The sequence below is a fragment of the Heterocephalus glaber genome, unplaced genomic scaffold (genome assembly GCF_053883595.1).
Source record: "Heterocephalus glaber isolate CG9 unplaced genomic scaffold, H.glaber_assembly_v1.0 deba00001662, whole genome shotgun sequence".
In the NCBI taxonomy this organism is placed as follows: Eukaryota; Metazoa; Chordata; class Mammalia; order Rodentia; family Bathyergidae; genus Heterocephalus; species Heterocephalus glaber.
In genome coordinates this window covers 13,692,392-13,709,632 of record NW_028258403.1, presented here as the reverse complement: position 1 = coordinate 13,709,632, position 17,241 = coordinate 13,692,392, and the positions used below count along the sequence as shown (strand labels likewise).

Below are 17,241 nucleotides of genomic sequence, written 5' to 3'. Positions count from 1 at the left end.
TTTTTATTTATGCCAGGTATCGTGAGCATCATTTCCATCCATAATTGTCTGTGTGTGTAAATGTGTGCATGCTGAAGATTGAACTCAGAGCCTTGTACATGTTAGCCAAGTGCTCTACCACTGAGCTGCACTCCCTGCTCCTTAATTTTGTAATTCAACTATTAGGTCAATATCAACTATGTATAGAGTATACGTGTATAAAATACAAGTGGAAGGAATTTGTCTTATTATTAATAATGTTTTAAGAAATGTAGATAATATAGACATAGATATCTATAGATATCTGTAGATAATGTAGATAGGTTACGGTGGACTGGAAATCCTGTGAAATGGGTTGGGGGTCCTGTTGAGGGGCCACAATGACTGGGAAATATAAACAACAAACATTCTGTAGTACAAGGGATGGTCCTGCAAACTAATACAAAGTTGCTTGCCCCAAACATCAATGGTGATTTTAATAATAAAGGTTTATAAGGCATTAATATCTTTTGGGGACAACAAATATAAAGATAAAGATGATTAAGGTAGTCAGTCTCAAATGGTATTTAGAGCCGAGGAAGTCATGTGGAACAAATGAAAGCCTTATTTCTTCAAAGGTCTCTGATCAATAGGTTATAAATCTCACACCCAAGTCATCAGTTTAGCAGGTTCCAGGAAAAACAGATTAGAATAGAAGAATGGGATATTGAAAATGTTGACCTAACCTGAGAATCCCTGGGGATTCTTGGGGAAGACCTGAATTAATTCTCCTCATCTGTTTTACTAATTCAGGAGCCACCCTACTTTCTTTCTTTTCTTTTTTTTTTTTTTTTTTTTTTTTGTGCCGGGGATCGAACTCGGGACCTTGGGCTTTCGAGGCAGGTGCCGGAACCACTGAGCTAAATCCCTGGGCCGACCCTACTTTCTAAACAACTCCTTAGTATCCTCAGGATTGCTTTGGAGGTTTCCAAACCTCTGGAACAACTTGGGGGCTCACATAGAGAAGGACCTTACAGTTATGTAATATTGGCCCTCAGTTTTTAACTCAATCTTTAATTTTGCTTATAAGCTAAATGCAAAGTTAGTGCTAGTCTCCTTAAGCACCAAAAAGCAGAAGGGGATGACAGGATATGAGTCATGAATAAAAAGCACAGTATGGAAAATGTTTGGAAAAATACTATAACACAGAAGTACTGAGTGGGTGGAATAATGGCCTTCAATATGCCAAAATGGGAATTCTCAGGCAAAGCACTTACAAGGAAACCACAAGAAAAAGAAGACTGCACTTTTTGTTTAATGATTTCCTATTAATTGTGATGTAAATTATATGGATGTGATTTTGACAAAGAACAGCACTGTTTCAGGAAAAAAATAGTGGCTTATGTGCAAAACACAAAATGTACTAGAGAAAAGAAGTGTTATTTGGCATCATGAGCATAATAAATTTTGAGATAACAGCTTAAAAAGAAAATATTTTTGTATCTAAATTCATACAGATTTATAAGAATTTTTCATACGTGATTCTTGAACTTGACATGAAATGTGAAATCATCTACCTTTAGTTAGATTAGTTTGAGACCATTTCTCTAATAATACATCATGCCAGATAGTACACTGGATAGGTTTGTTGCTAATGTGGACAGCTATCTACACAGGAAACAGCTAATAGTCAACAACCTGGATCAATGTAGTCAGAATTCTTTAGAGAGTAAAACGTCCCCATTTGCTGAGTCCCTGGGGAGTTTATATCTTTTCTTAACTAAAATGATTCCCAAGGGACACTATGGTCAACCAAACTAATAAACATCTTTCTTTAGGGGAGGCAAAAGTTAAAATAATTTGTTAATAAACATAATTTAAAATGGTAAAATTGAAAAAGAAAGACAACTTTTATTTGACCTTGAATGTACTTCTTATCCTATAAGAAATTTTTAAAAGCTAGAGGGTAGTTGTTTCCTGTCATTATACTATTGCTGATTCTATGGTTAGTTATTAATTTTATTTTTTATGATTCACAATCTGCTCTTTGAAATATGCCATATGTTCAAAGCAATTCAAGGATGACAACTGTCAGAATTACTCCAATAAAAATTGCCTAAATGAGAAAGATTTACTGCAGTCTGGTATTTCAGTAGAAAGTCCCTTTTCCCTCCCCAACAGCTTTTTGAGGCACTGTGAATCTTGCAACCATTTTTTTCAGTCAAAGTCACATGGTTTTGTAAGAACTTCTAAGGCAAAGTAGAATTGGTAAAACAGACTAGGCTAAGGGTGAATTAACGGACATGGAAAACAATATAGAGAGTTATCAGATGGATTGTCTGCAATCAATATGTGAGTTCCAAGCCAGTTTTCCTAAATTGTATGAAAATGTATTGACTTAATATGACAATGTCTCCTCTATGTATCACTAATAAACATTAAATTGAACAAGCCCTGTACCCTGGCAGCAGAAAGCCAAGCTGAAGGCAAATTTCTTTTTTCTCTGTGAGGATCTGAGGGGTGGATGGATTCTACCTGAGGGCTCCAATCAAAACACATTTTGTTAAATGTTACCAGTCCATTTATCCTTCATTTTGCTTCAGTCTATTTATTAATGCAGTTTCATTTATTGCTATTCATCTTGAAGATAAATCTTTGTCCTTCTATAGAATTACACCAAATAGAATGTGATAAAGGGAACTTTCTTGCAATTATGATGTCGGTGCAGCCTGTCAGCACACAAGGGATGGAAATGAGTTTGGGGACAGGGAAGAGAATTCTAATAGACACCATGATACATACAATGAAAGCAAAGATATCCTGAGAGAGACTTGTCAGGCTAATCAGATCTTCCACAGTAAGGTAAAGGCAGGAAGGGTAGCTCTAACCTTGTAAAGATGCTGCTGCTGCTCCTCTGACATCATCAGGTCGTGGCTGTCCATCACAAGGGACTCCATGTCAATCAGCCAATCCCAGAGCTCCTGGTAGTCTGAATCAAAGTCCAGAAGCCTGCAGATAAGGCACAAAATGTATTATGCATAAATACAGTGTAGCTGTTAAAATCTCATATTAGAATAATATATTCTTGAAAACCCATGATGTTCCTAGGCAATACCTGTAAAAAAGAGAAGGGAAAAATTCTTTCCGTGTGTAGTTACACAGTAGGTAAAACAGAACACAAGGCTGTATCACATAGCCACCTCCTAGATTTTGAAAATATAACATATAATTCCAATGCTCACATCTGAGACATGTCACGGCTATTTCCACCTGCTAATTCTTTCTGAAGATTTGCAGCACTTGAACAAAATGACTACGACTATGTCCTTGGAAAACAACACTGCCATTTAACACATTGAGAAATGGAGGATCAATGATCTCTTGACAGTTTTATGGTCCAGAATTTTGGGTAAAAGCAGCACCTTCAAAATTTGAACTGCTTTCTCATCTATAAGATATTGCATAGACACTGTATCTCAATAGATTTGTGATAAAAAATTACTTTACATAATTTTATGTGATGATAACAACATACTATCAGGTCCAAAATATTATTTTCACTGGAAAATGACTCAATCATTTATCTGCCCCTCTGCTGTCTATCTGCCTATCTTGAGAACATATATCTTACATTTATTTTTATGGATGAGTAGCCAGCATTTCAGCTTAACACTCAGAGATAGGCTTGAGTGACTCTGGTAAGCCAGTGAGAACCAGTGGCAGATCCAGTATTAGACAGGTGTTCCCCACAGACATGTAGGAAACAAAGGTAAGGACAGGAAGTCAAAACAATGAATCTTTGAAAAGCCAGCAATCATTAAAATTCAAAGGAGGATCACTATGGTTTTCAACAAAATAAATCATTAGAATAAGGAGCTTAAAAGGATTAATGTGATTCTCTATTGAAAGCCTGGTGAATAAGTAAAGCCCAGATTCTTCTAAAACACTGTGATCAGAAAATGAAAGTGCAGATGAAAAACTATGACTTTGGCCCTCTGAAAGAAATACTACAGTGTTGCCAAACTCTAATTGAGCAAAACCCTATCATTACTAATGAGACAGGAGCCTTTGGTATGAATCAAGATTTATCATCTGAGTATTTTATTACTACCTTGTTCGTGTCTCTATATATTAGACAAGTCTCCAAAAAAATGAATTTCCAGTTTTAATAACATAATTTAATCTTAATAGATCTGTCAAAAATATTTAAAGTGTGCCTGGTGATAGGGAAACTAGATCTGGAACTATTTTAATTACTTTACCATATTTATAAAGATCATTGATTAGGAACATAAGCACCCAAAGTCAAGTGCCATCACTGGCTAACTTGGAATTGATTAATAAGTGTTTACTGAATGCCAGTGACAGGTACATTTGATGTAGTCGAAACTTGCAATAAGGCTATGGTGGCATAAAACAGTGATTTTCCAAACTTACATATATAGCATTTTTTTGGTACTGGGGTTGGAATTTGAGACCTTGCGCTTGTGAGGCAGGGACCAGAACCACTGAGCTAAATCCCCGGCCCCAACATAGCATTTTTTATAGAAATGAAGAATGGTTTTGTCAGGTACTCCTCAGAAAGAGGACTAATATCTAGAATATATGAAGAACACAAAACATTACACCCACTGAAAACAAAAGACCTAATCAAAAATGGGCAACTAAAATGAATAGATACTTCTCTGAAGTACAAATGGCCAATAAATACATGAAAAATATTCAATATCTCTGGCATCAGAGAAATGTAAATTAAAGCCACAAGGAGATTTCATCTAACTCCAGAAACAATGGCTACCATCAAGAAATCAATTAATAACAAATGCTGAGGGAGCTGTGGGGAAAAAGGAACCCTTCTACATTTGTTGGTGGGAATATAAACGAGTACAACTATTATGGAAATCAATGTGGAGATTATTCAAAAAACTAAAACTAAAAATTCCATTTTCCCAGTTAGTCCCTTTCTGAGTATTCCCCCCAGAGGGTGAAAGACATCATATTACAGTGAAACATGCATAGCCGTGTTTATAGCAGCACAACTCATAATAGCTGAATCTTGAAAGAGGCCTATATGTCCATCAACAGATGAATGGATAAAGAAAATGCATTATTACACAACAGAACACTACTCTGCAATAAAGATGGATAATTCTAAGTCATTTGTAGGAAAATGAATGCACCTTGAGACCATAATGTTACGTGAACTAAATCAGACACACAAGCGTAAATTGCAGGCTTTTTCTTATATGAAAAACACAAAGCATAAATAATTAAAGAGCAAGATGAAAGATAAATAGGAAACAGAGAGATAGATCTTTTGCAAATGGGAAGGGGACCAACAGATGGAGGAAAGGGGAAGGGAGGGGTGGGGAAGAAGAAGTAAAAAGAATTAAGATGTGTTATGTACATGTACCAACTCCCAATGATGAATATCATTAGTATGTACTGCAGACATGTACTAATAAAAATAAAAATCTGAAAGAAAAAATTTAAAAGAGATAAAAAAAAATGAAGGTATGGATTCAGTAGGGGGAAAGGAGGGGCTCAAAGTTCTGCATTTGTAATAAGTGTTGGCAAAGCTGTTGGTCCATGAACCACACTCTGATTAGCAAGAACTTCCAGCATATATGTGAAATCTGAGCTAGTACTTTATTTCAAAATAACTAAGAAACAAACCAACCATTGTAATAGGGGCAAAGTCAGGACCTTGCCTGCGCTTGTAAGGCAGGCAGCAGCACCACTGAGCTACATCCCCTGCCCAGGATTGCTTTATTAACTCTGTAACTAAAATGGAGTGACCTGTTTCCATGATAGGTACAGCTATTTAGGAATTCCTAAATTATGGTTGCTATTTCTCTCTCCTAGGATCTTCATATATTTATTTCATTAGTATTTGTTTGAGCTAAACAAATACATTCACTGTGGAGAACTGCTGCATATACATATTGTACCTTGATCCTTTGTACCTCAATTTCCTCTCCCCTCTTTCCTGTCTCTCCCCATACACAGATCCCCTTTTCATTTTTACAAAGTCTATCTCCCAGCTTTCTATCATCTATCTTTTCTTTTGCTCTTTAAATTATTTATTTGGATTTCTCACATAAGAGAAACCATATAATATTTAACCTCCTGTGTCTGATTTATTTCACCTAACATTATGGTCTCAAGGTGAATGTGTTTTCTACCTTCATATATTTTAATCATAAAGACAAGTGAAATGCTACCCACAAAATTAGGAGACTATGATCCAGGAGGATTATTGAAAGCAAAGCAAGGATAAAACTCACCTCTTCCATTTAAGTTGTTTTGGAGATTAAGAAGGAAATAAGGGTAGGAGGAGCAAGCACTCCCAGATGTGTCCTCTCCTCTCTTGATCTTTACTTACAGGTGAGGTACATGAGAAAGGTTAAGAGGAAAGCCAAAGCACAAGAATGTCAGCTCCATTTCCTGCAGACACTCTTAGGGAGATTACCTTACATGGTGTCCCCACAGTAGGTCAAGTGGGTATGTTGGAGAGTGGAGGGGGAAGAGAGAGAGAGAGAGAGAGAGAGGGGGGGGGGAAGAGAGAGATGCTTTGGCTAGTGCTCCTTTTTCTTCCCTGTTTTCTAATTTCTCCAAGACAAAACTCCCAAGACTGCCTGAAAATTCAGCTGGTAAACTGGCAACAAAGGCAAAATGAACCCAAGGATAGCCAGATGGGCCTCTGAAGCCACACCTCAGAGAGTTGGTAGGGTCAGTGAAAGCTGAGAATAGGCTTAGTCAGGAAGAAATTCCACTGGGGCCTGACCAAGCCAAAAGAAAACAAAAGCTAGACTAGCCATAGTTCTCCACTAGGGACAAGACTTACATGGATGAACCCAGCCAGCCTGTTCCCAACCACTATGTTAAACCAGGAGACCTCACTGTATTACAGAATCAGAAGGTCACTGTAAACTCCTATTTACTCAGATGTCACCCTGGAGAAAAGAATAGAGAGGTTCAAGAAGTCTGAAAAACTGAACAATAATCTCAATAAGTTATTCATTAAAGAGATTATTCCCTAAAGAGAATATTAATTAATTAGGGGGGCTATAATGTGTTTAATAGCCTGAACTCCCATCTTAAGCAGGTCTTTTACTTGCTTTCCCAAGAAAGTATGAGGACAGGCTGTATCATAAAACTACCAATCAGCAATGGAAAATAAAATTTGTTTTCTTTTTGTACACGTTTACAGTAGAAAAAAAATTTTGATTATGACTAAGCAATTCAAAGGCCAGAGATGAATTTATTATCTTTGTATCCCCAGTTTTGAGGATTGCACCTGGTGAATTATAATGAATTAAGGTAAATAATGAAACTGAAAACTTTCAGTAAGGCAAGGATGACTTCCAAAGAGTAGCTAGCTATGGAGATGTCCCAAAAGCATCTTTGTTACCAAAGATAAACTTCACATGTTTTGTAGGTACAATTTTTGTTTTCAGTTTATTATAATGGCACATTTGCTTACTTAAAATGATTATATGTAGTTCATGCTCAGTTAATTAGTTGCCATCCCATTCCTTTCACCTCCTCCTCTTTGTTATAGTGAAAGGTAAAAAAGATTTATAAACAAGGCAATTATTAATGAATAGATTTTAAAATAAATGAAAAATATATTCAGGATAATAAAATGCTCTGCACCATGGAAATTTTTTTCACTGGCTCTTAACCATGCCTTTATATCTACTGAACTGCTTTGTTATTTTCCTTATTAAGGATTTTAGAACAAAAGACATTTCTTCTAGTTGAATGCATCTAAGAGTCCTTCTCAGAGTCTACACTGGTGACCTATAAGTGTTGAATGAGCCTAATATACATAGTCATCATTTATCCAGGAGAATCTGTTTTCATCCTAGCTAAGAATATTTAGGTTTGATATTTGATTTGTTAGATACAGTAAATGCTCTGGTGCCATATTTTGGCTCATCAATGTAGAATCAGCACCAATGTTCCAAACAAATCATTCTTATAAAGCTCTAATGACAAAAGCTTTTAAAATTCAAAACACAAAAACTTTTTAAAAAGAATCTGTGCCTAATAATTGTGGTCATGTATAAATTCACAAGTTTGGAAAAGACCTGAGATTTTTACAAATTTAATGAAATTAAATATATAATGCATTGCAGCAAATCAGAAATGAATTACTGGATTTCTATGACGATTCTTGTGGAAGCTTCTGAAAATGATCACAATTTTAAGTGTATATTATTGCAGAAAAATTCTTAGGTCAGGAAACAGTTAAGTTTCTTGCTTTTGTTATTTGCAAAGTCTGTATTTTTCAAGTCCTGTAGGAAAAGTGTCAACTACTGTATAGGTAAACAGAAAAGATCACAGATGAATAAATTTATCAACAATATCATAGAACTAGTTAGCAGCTTTAAATCTCCTTAAATTATGTGTTGATTCTGTCAGCTGAATTCAGAAGCAGATTCTTTTCTTGAATTTCTGGTGACAAATGCTCTAGTCTTTCTTTTTACAAGGGACAGAGGCTCCTGAACTTGTGGTAAATAGCTGGGAATCTTACAAATGTAATGAAGATAAGAACTACTTATTTGGAAGGACATTCCTAACAAAATTTTTTGTATTTGTGATTAGGTTTATTATGTCAACTCATTCACTCACATGTAATTTCCTAATGATGTTTAAAGGTCTGAAAGCATACCTTTTTTGTACTCTATGGATATGTTATGAGATCGATAAATGTAAAGCAAATTCAAATATACCCTATGAAAGTGTTACAAATCAAACACCTCACCAAACTGGGTATTATTTTTGATACTTGTCCTTAAATTGTCATATACCTAATCTTAAATAGATTCTCAATTAAAAAGTTTTACTCTGTGTGTGTGCCTGTGTGTGTGTTGCTTGAGATCAAATACCTCATGCATGCTAGGCTAGTGCTCTACCATTGAGCTACAGTCCCAGTCCCAAGAACAGGACATTTTGTTGTAGACATAATACTCCCATTTTAGAAAGTTTAAAATCATAGGGACAACAAATCCTCTAACTCAAGTCAGCTTTTGTTAGACAAATACATAATTATGAATGTGTTTATCTTATAGTCTGAGAATCCAGTATCAACAGAGATAAGAGACAAGGCTATAGAAAAATAGATATGTAATTTTTTCTTTAGTGCTTAAGTTTAAAATACTATGGATGATTGCCAAAAGTATTTCCTAGCATACTACTCACCATTATGCTCTACCATTTTAAGATTTACAAAGATTTCAAAGCTTTTCATCAAAGAAAATACTAAAAAGCTTATTTAGTATCAGTTTTCTGCAGATAGTATAGTAATATATTACTTGTGAGGCTGGTACATTTTAAGAAATAACTCTCTTCTCTAACCCTGATGGGAGCTATGTTTGACTAAGCTAAGTGTTTGAATACATAAATGCATTCAGCCTTTGGTATTTAAAGTGAGCATCATTAACTCAACATTTCAACTTAAACTTTGCTTAAACGATAAAGTTTCACCCGAGTGAAATCAATGGGAGATGTGTGTGAATATATGAGGTTTCAGCTTGGCCTAGGAAGGAATTTTGATTTAAACAGACTTCCAAATTAGGAAATCATCAAAGTAGATCAATTATTGGTTGAAGAAAATATAATACTAAAAAGTCCTCACAATTTTTTTTACCTCAGGCTGAGAAATAGATAATAGATATAGAGATATACAAAATACAAGTCTAAATATTTGTTTAGTATATATTAAATATATATACACTTAAGTTTATACATATATGTATTTAAGAATTAATTTCTCATCTACTTAAGGGTTCATTTCGTACTATCACATTTAAAAACATCAGAGTGCTTCTTGAAATACCACCTTGTCTATACTGGGAGTTCTATTAAATGATCCAATTTTCCTAGCTTCTTTAGCATATCGATTCTTTCCCCAAATATTCACTAAGTATTCACTGTTCACATTATTTGAACAGGGAAGTTTGCCTCTGGTTTTCAAAAAGACTAAAGGGAGTAGTAACAAAATCTTGCAAAAATATATAGTCTAAGTGTTTTTCTGAAGTACAATACTAATATATCAGAATTTCCCATCATCCTCTACTCCATGTAGCATGTAAGTACAGAAGGGAGATATAATGGTGGCACCTAGCCCAATCATAATATCATTAAAGAATAAAATTTAGCTTTCCAGACATGGAATCCAATATGCACAGTTGCATGTAGAATCCCTTTCCACTCTAAACATATTAAAGTGTGGACACTAATTTACTATTTTGAATGAAAATTCATGAGCAAGTTCCTCATGAGAAAAGCAGCCTGCCTTTGCCATTAATAAATAAAAAGGAATATGGAGTGCTTTCCAGCAATAATTTTCTCAATTTTTATACATATCTATGTACATGTGAAATGTCTCAGAAAAATAAATCAAGCCTACAAACTTGTTAATAACTGTCCTCACTTTCTCATGGACTACCTGTCCACAAACATGTATGATTGCCAAGGTAGTAATCCTTAAAATTCTAACCACCAATATTATCCATAAAAATAAAAAATATCCATGTAGATTTCTGGTTATATTTAAGGGATTCTGTTAGGCTGTCAGGAAGTAAAACCCCGTCCAAATTTTCAGATAATATACTGGACTAAATTCTAATCAAAGAAAGGATCAGTAGTTGGAAAAATAAATGGGGAAACTGTACTTCAGAAGATAAAGCAAGATAATACTATGCTTTTTTGTCTTTGTTTGTTTGTTTTTAAAAGACAGAAACTATCTTATGTTAAGTGGGGTCAATATCCAGCCCTGCTGGGCAATTCCTTTTGTAAAAGGACCACTTATGGTAGGTCTCACTATTTAATAGGCAACAAGGAATATTAACCCTTTGAGGAGTTATGGCAGGAAGGAAGCAACCTGAAAATATATGTCAAACAAAAGCATGGTAGCAGAAGTAATATGGAGAGTTTTTCAACTGGATGTTATCTCCTCCACTGAAAGTGACCTTGCTCAGAGAGCACTGTGCTCAGACTAGAAGGTTTTATGCAGTTACTTACAGAAGTACTCCTACTGACTTATGCTTAAATATCACTTCTGCTGCCCTGCATCAAAAACTGCCTTGGGAATTTGGTTTCTCCTATAGCGATGTAATATCACAGACATCTGTCTTCTTAAAGAACTACAGGAGAAATTCTTCCCAGATCTCAGTGGCATAAGAATTTGTTACATATGTTATGTATATATATTGCTTTTAATTTCAATATTCTATGAGTCTGATGATTATTGATTTTGCTTTCTTTTTTTTAGGTGTGGAAAGCTTAGTGCCAAATCACAGCTCTTCTTAAGGATATTCACAGACAATGCATTTCAAAAATTTTAGGGGCCAGGGATTTAGCTCAGTGGTTCCGCTGCCTGCCTTGCAAGCGTAAGGACCCGAGTTCGATCCCTGGTATTAAAAAAAAAAAAAAAAAAATTAAAAAAAAGATTTTACTTTTGCCTTAATTACTTAGGCCAAATACTTGTTTTGTTGTCAACATTTCTATAACTTAACTCAAATTCTTTGTGGAAGGAGATGGGGAAATGAACAGGGAAATAAATGTTTTTTAAAAAGAGTGAAGCTCTGCACACTAAAATGATTGTGCAGAAATACCGGGCCTTGTTACTCAACAGAAAAACCAGAAAGATTACCTGCAGCAGTGAAATTCAGGGTGATTATATCCCTTCTCATGTGGTTAAAGTCATTCAGCTTATTTTATTCCTTAATGTAGAGAAACTAAGATGGTCTTAACCATGAAATATTTTAAATAGTGGTTTATTTTTCATTTGTCAATATTATTTCTCTTGGGGATGCTTTATATACATTTGTGTATGTATTTTCATACTAGTGCAAAGGCATTTATTTTCCTACAGAAGAAAATGGATTCATCATTTCTGGAAAACTTCAGCTTTTTGTCTATTTAAAGTTCATTTTGTTCTGCTTAGTAATAACCTATATATACTTTTTGGATGTAGGAAAAAATTATGCTATAAACTTCCATGACAAGGGCTGAATTGCTTCTATATTCCTATATGCAACGTGTAAACCCAACTACACACTCACAGCTTCCTACAGACACTCCCCAATTTCCTCCATAGCCAGATGAAGACTAGAATATGGCTAAAAAACCTGAGGTATCTTCTAGAACTTCACCTCACCTAACAGCTCCCTTGGGAATCCCTCCTGTCCTGGGAAGCAGAGTTGGGAATCATCTGCATGTCCTCTTACTTCAACAACCTCCTGTTATTTATACCAATCCTCAACACATACCCTCAACATAGTCACTGTCTTGTAACTGAAATCTTCCTCCTTTACTCTACTAGCCCTCTTTTAAGGGCTAAAAATCTATGCATCTTTTAAGAGAGCTTGGATATTCCTTCTTCTTCTAAGTTCCTCTCATTCCTTTTAACTATCTGGATTAGATAGCACTCCTCAGAACTCCCATTGTGCATCTTAAAATTTGCTTATTGTTTTATAAGACTGTATCTATGTTTCTCCTTCTCTTCCTCTCCTTCTTCCCCTCTTTTCCTCTTTTACTCCTTCCCTCCACATTGAGGTCTGTAGAGAGTCTCATGCAACTTTTTCATCCCTAGCACAATATATATTTCACAATGCTAATTGCACAATAAATATTTCATTCACTGATTTTTCACATACCTATTACACGACAGGTATTTTGGATATTTCCTTATAAATCATTGTATCTCTTTGATGCAAAACAATGTGTGAAATAACTGGGATAACTAAACCCATTTTATAGACTGAGATACTGAATCTTGACAAGATTAAATGTTCCAATTAAGGCTGCACAGCCAAAATTCTAGTATTATTTATTCTAGTATGCTTTCTTATCATTTAAGAAATCAGACTGCATGATGACTGTACCAAAATATTATTTGTGTAGCAATCTCTATTCGGAAGCAATCCAAGCACCATTACATTGTAATAACAATCTAGGATCAGGAGCTTTTACCTGTATCAAGATAAGAAGTAACAGTTAACAGTAATCCTCAATTTTTGACAATCAAGGTACTCCCTGGAATTCTCAATGATACAGTCTTTATTCTGGAAGTCTTGTATAGTAGAACAAGAAAGATTCTAATTGAAAAAAAGTCTGATTATTCATAGTGTTTAAAACAATCATTCCTTAAAGACAATGTTATGTCTTTCTAGGGAGGATGGGATAGGGAGAAGATATCTTACTATAAGATAAGCTCCTAGCTCTCTCAGCCTCTGCCAACCCCTAATCATCATACTATTGCTGATGACTGAGGGACTCAAGCATTTCTGAGCTTCACATTTCCTGGGCATTTCCACTTGGATGTTCCACAGACCATTACTAGAACTGTGTCTCAGATCTTCAGCTTCTAAACTTCTTTCTGCTCCTATGGGGTATCCACCACCTCAGTAAATGACACATTCATCTGCCAGAATTTACAAGTTTGAAATATGGAAGTCCATTCTTCAATCTCACTTCCATCAATAATCCCCTCCACTTGGTGACCAAGGCTTGTCAATCCAACTTTCTTCTTTCAGTTTCCATTGCTGCTGTCCTAGCTCAGGATACATTTCTCATTTGCGTGACTGGAAAAGCCTCTTAGCATTGTCTAGTAGCCAATATATTCTGCACACTACTGCCAGAATATTGTTTCAAATTGCCAATCTAGTCATGCAGGATATCATATCCTTTAGTGGTTGTTCCAACTCTTTCCACATGCTGTCTCCTCTTCCACCATCCTCCATGACACGTTTCCTGGAAGGCTTTCCTGATTTACATAAATATGTCATCTTTTGTGTACCACTGACTCCATATTCCCAGTACCTAACATAAACCTGCACTTAGTAAATGTTCAATAAATATTAAATGTTGAATGATACCAAAGTAATCTGAATCCAAATACTCCTGTTTTCTTTTTCTTCCGTGAGATAATAACTGGGGCAGCAGAATGTCTCCCTCTCATTCCCTTCATCTGATGGAGGCACTGAGATTTATCTATCCTTTCTGACTACTCTCAAATCTATTCCTCATGTTCTCCACTGATTTCCAACCTAAAAACTTCCAATGTCCAAAGCAGTGTTTCTTAAGCTTTAACATCAGAATCACTCAGAAGACTTGTTAAGCAAAAATTGCTGATCCCAACTCCCAGAATTTGCAATTCAGCAGGTCTTGAGTAGGACCTAAAATAGCGTTTTTAACAAATTTCTAGGAAATGTTGATGTTTCTAGACAAGAGACCACATTTTGAAAACCCCGAAGCAGTTTCTCAACTGGTGGTTAGGACATAAGCATCAGGACATCATCATCATCATCATCATCATCCACTTCCAACTGAATCAGAATTTTCAGGAGAATGGGACAGGCAGGGCATGTTTTGGCTTAGGAGTGCACATGTAATCTTAGCCAAGAAACATAACCAAAATGATGTACCCCAAGATCTAGACTACCTTTCTCCCAACCCTTATATTCCCAAATCCTGCAACTTTCTACCCTGCTCCCAAGTCCTATGAAACAGCAAGTTGTCTGATGACTCCAAACCTTTGCTCCCTCTCTCTCAGCCCCACATCAGTTTGTTATTCATTTATACAGGCAACTGTTCATTGAGCACCTAGCATGTGCCAGGCACAGCGCCAGAGACAGGGGAGAATATAGTGAACACAATGGATGCAGCTCTGCCTCATAGAACCCCTCCCATTTGTTTTAAGCTCTCCTGGCACCCTCTGTTTCCCTGTCTCATTGATTTACATAAAAATACTGATTTGATGCTTTACTCTCTTGTACACTGTTAATTCCATGAAGGCAGAAACTGAGGTGTGTCTTTTGAAGATGCTCAATAGGCACTTTTCAGATTAAACTGAAAGGCTTCTACTGACCTAATCTTTTTTCAAAAATCATCTCCAGAACCCTCTCTACCTTCTATCTTTCCTGACCTGCTCCAGTTCCCCTGGACACAGAACTGAGTTCTGACTTCCATAAGCTGATCCTCTAAAGCATATAGATTTTTAACTTAATACTTAAATTCCTTTATTCCAATTTATTTACAGATCTTTGTGATCCTACAAAACTGTAACCTTTTCAGTGGTAGGGATCATTTCATTTTTGCTTTATTAATATGGATATTTCATACATAGCGTGACATGCAGAAGGAATTTTAAAAGGTTGTCAAATTAATGAATTAATTAATTTTGTTTTTCTGAGGTTTTGTTACCATTCTTGTTTGGTTTTTTTTTTGAAACAAGTACTTATATATTGCCCAGCCTGGCCTTAAATTCTTGGGGTCAAGTGACTCTCCTGCCTCAGCCTTCTAAGTAGCTGGGACTACAGATGCATAGAACCACACTTGGCTCAATTGTATTTTTACTTAAACCTGCTTTGCAGTGCTTTTCTAAAATTTCTTGGGGTTTAATGAAATCTCCTTAAGATCATTTCACTTCTCTATAATAGGGAGATACCCTAATTCAAATTTCATACAGTGTGGATTACACACAATACAGTATTTTAGTAAAAAGTTTATCCAGGGTGCAGTTGAAGTCCTCAAAGAAAAGGCAACACATGACTTTTGGGATTACCTACTACATTCTTGATGCAAAGTTCTGAGTTGAGGTCTTAGTTTCATCTTAAACCTTTTGTCCCAGACAAGTAAGTTACCTGTCCTTTCTGTTCCTCAGGCCTCTCACATACTGAACAAAAGACATGGCTTTTACTCTATCCTAAATTTTAACAGCAAGAAGTAGGATGCTACTAATGAATTAAATATGTCTGAAATTCATTTTAAAATGAAATCAGACATTGTCTTGACAGGGAGAGGCATCTGAAAAAGAGATAGATGGTTGCACTTTATAAAATACACAGAATGTAAATCTTCACAAACTATGCTTAGTGCATTGTGCCATGCACATAGTAGGCCCTCAGTGCATATTTAGTGGATGAAAGAAACAATACAATTGATAAATGCTTTTACTTAAATCTGAATGCACTGACTTCTGTTGTGATTGGGAATCACCAGAGACTCACGCTGCAGGGCCCTCTAGGAGCCATGGCTCCATTCTGTGATGCTGGAGCCAGGCCCAAGTGACTGCTAAGATGAGTACAGTCTATTACTAGAGGTCACATGGCATCACATGCATTCAAAGAAATCCTGCCACCACACACAAGCATGACTGCTAGCCACACAATTCATAGTTGAACATAAGCTGTGGTATACCACCTTATATACTTCTTCCCATCAAACCAGAGAAGTTGTAAGTTCATTTCTTTTTCTTTCTTTCATTCTTTCTTTCTTTTTTTTTTGAGACAGTGTCTTGCTATGTAGTTCAGGGTGGCCTTGAAGCAGCAGTGATCCTCCTGCCTCAGCCTCCACAGTGCTGGAATTACAAGTGTGTGCCACCACACATAGCTATAAATTCACTTGTAAATGATAATTTGGTTATATAAAATTTGCAAAAATTTAAGATCACCATTCTATGGAACAGCTGAGTCTTCCTTAAAGTAGTCTTATATATTTTTCAACTGTGTTAGTACGTATACTCTTCTTAGCATGCATGTAGGCATTGGGAAGAAATAAAAATATATGAATTGTATTACCAATTTAATTTTCTACTTGGTGTACTGGATATCTGCATATGAAATGGAGACCTTGGAAAGCCCACACTATTCTCACAATTACTTATTAGAAACAATGTTCATTTTATGTAACACAAAGAACAGTTAATGAAGTTTATGTATCATTGGAGCAGATAATTTTTCAAGGCTATGTTCTTAAGGCTTCAAGATTAAGGACTTGACTGTGGGAGCAGAGAGTCTTAGGGGCAGGACACCCCAGATAACCTCACCCACATGCATTTCTCAAACAATGCTTTCCTGTATGTAAACAGAAAATAGAAAGGAGTATATGGTTTTTGTTCTTAGTATTAAATAGCTGACTTTTCTTCAGTGCACTCTGAAATTTCTGCACAATACACAGCCTTCAGCATCCCAAGGAGCATAAACAAAGGATATCAGGCAAGTTCACCTACTCCCACTTCACAGAACAATGCTTGTTGTTAACTAAGCAATTCCCAGAGCAGATTTATGATTCATGGAGCCCAAAATAAGTACTCAGGTTGGGTCTTTGGAATCTGGGGTTAGAAGCATGTGATGCTACTCAATCCCCAGGGCTTTTACAAAACATGAAAATGTGACCTAAAGTTTGTGCCTGTGTGTACAGCAGAGACTATTTAGGCGTTTGCAAAAATTAAAGCACACTAAGACCTCAAAACAGTTTACTGTTCAT

General features: G+C 35.9%; 1 protein-coding gene across 13 annotated transcripts in view; it reads right to left on the bottom strand.

Annotated features, from left to right (window-relative positions):
* The window catches only part of Akap6 (A-kinase anchoring protein 6), a 642,973-nt gene that overhangs the window by 134,859 nt on the left and 490,873 nt on the right, over positions 1-17,241 (bottom strand). For all 13 annotated transcript variants that reach the window (XM_087197081.1, XM_087197084.1, XM_087197080.1 and 10 more), the window contains one exon: positions 2,847-2,967. In XM_087197081.1, coding sequence (XP_087053207.1) covers positions 2,847-2,967 — 121 coding nt within the window. The remainder of the gene's footprint in view (positions 1-2,846; positions 2,968-17,241) is intronic.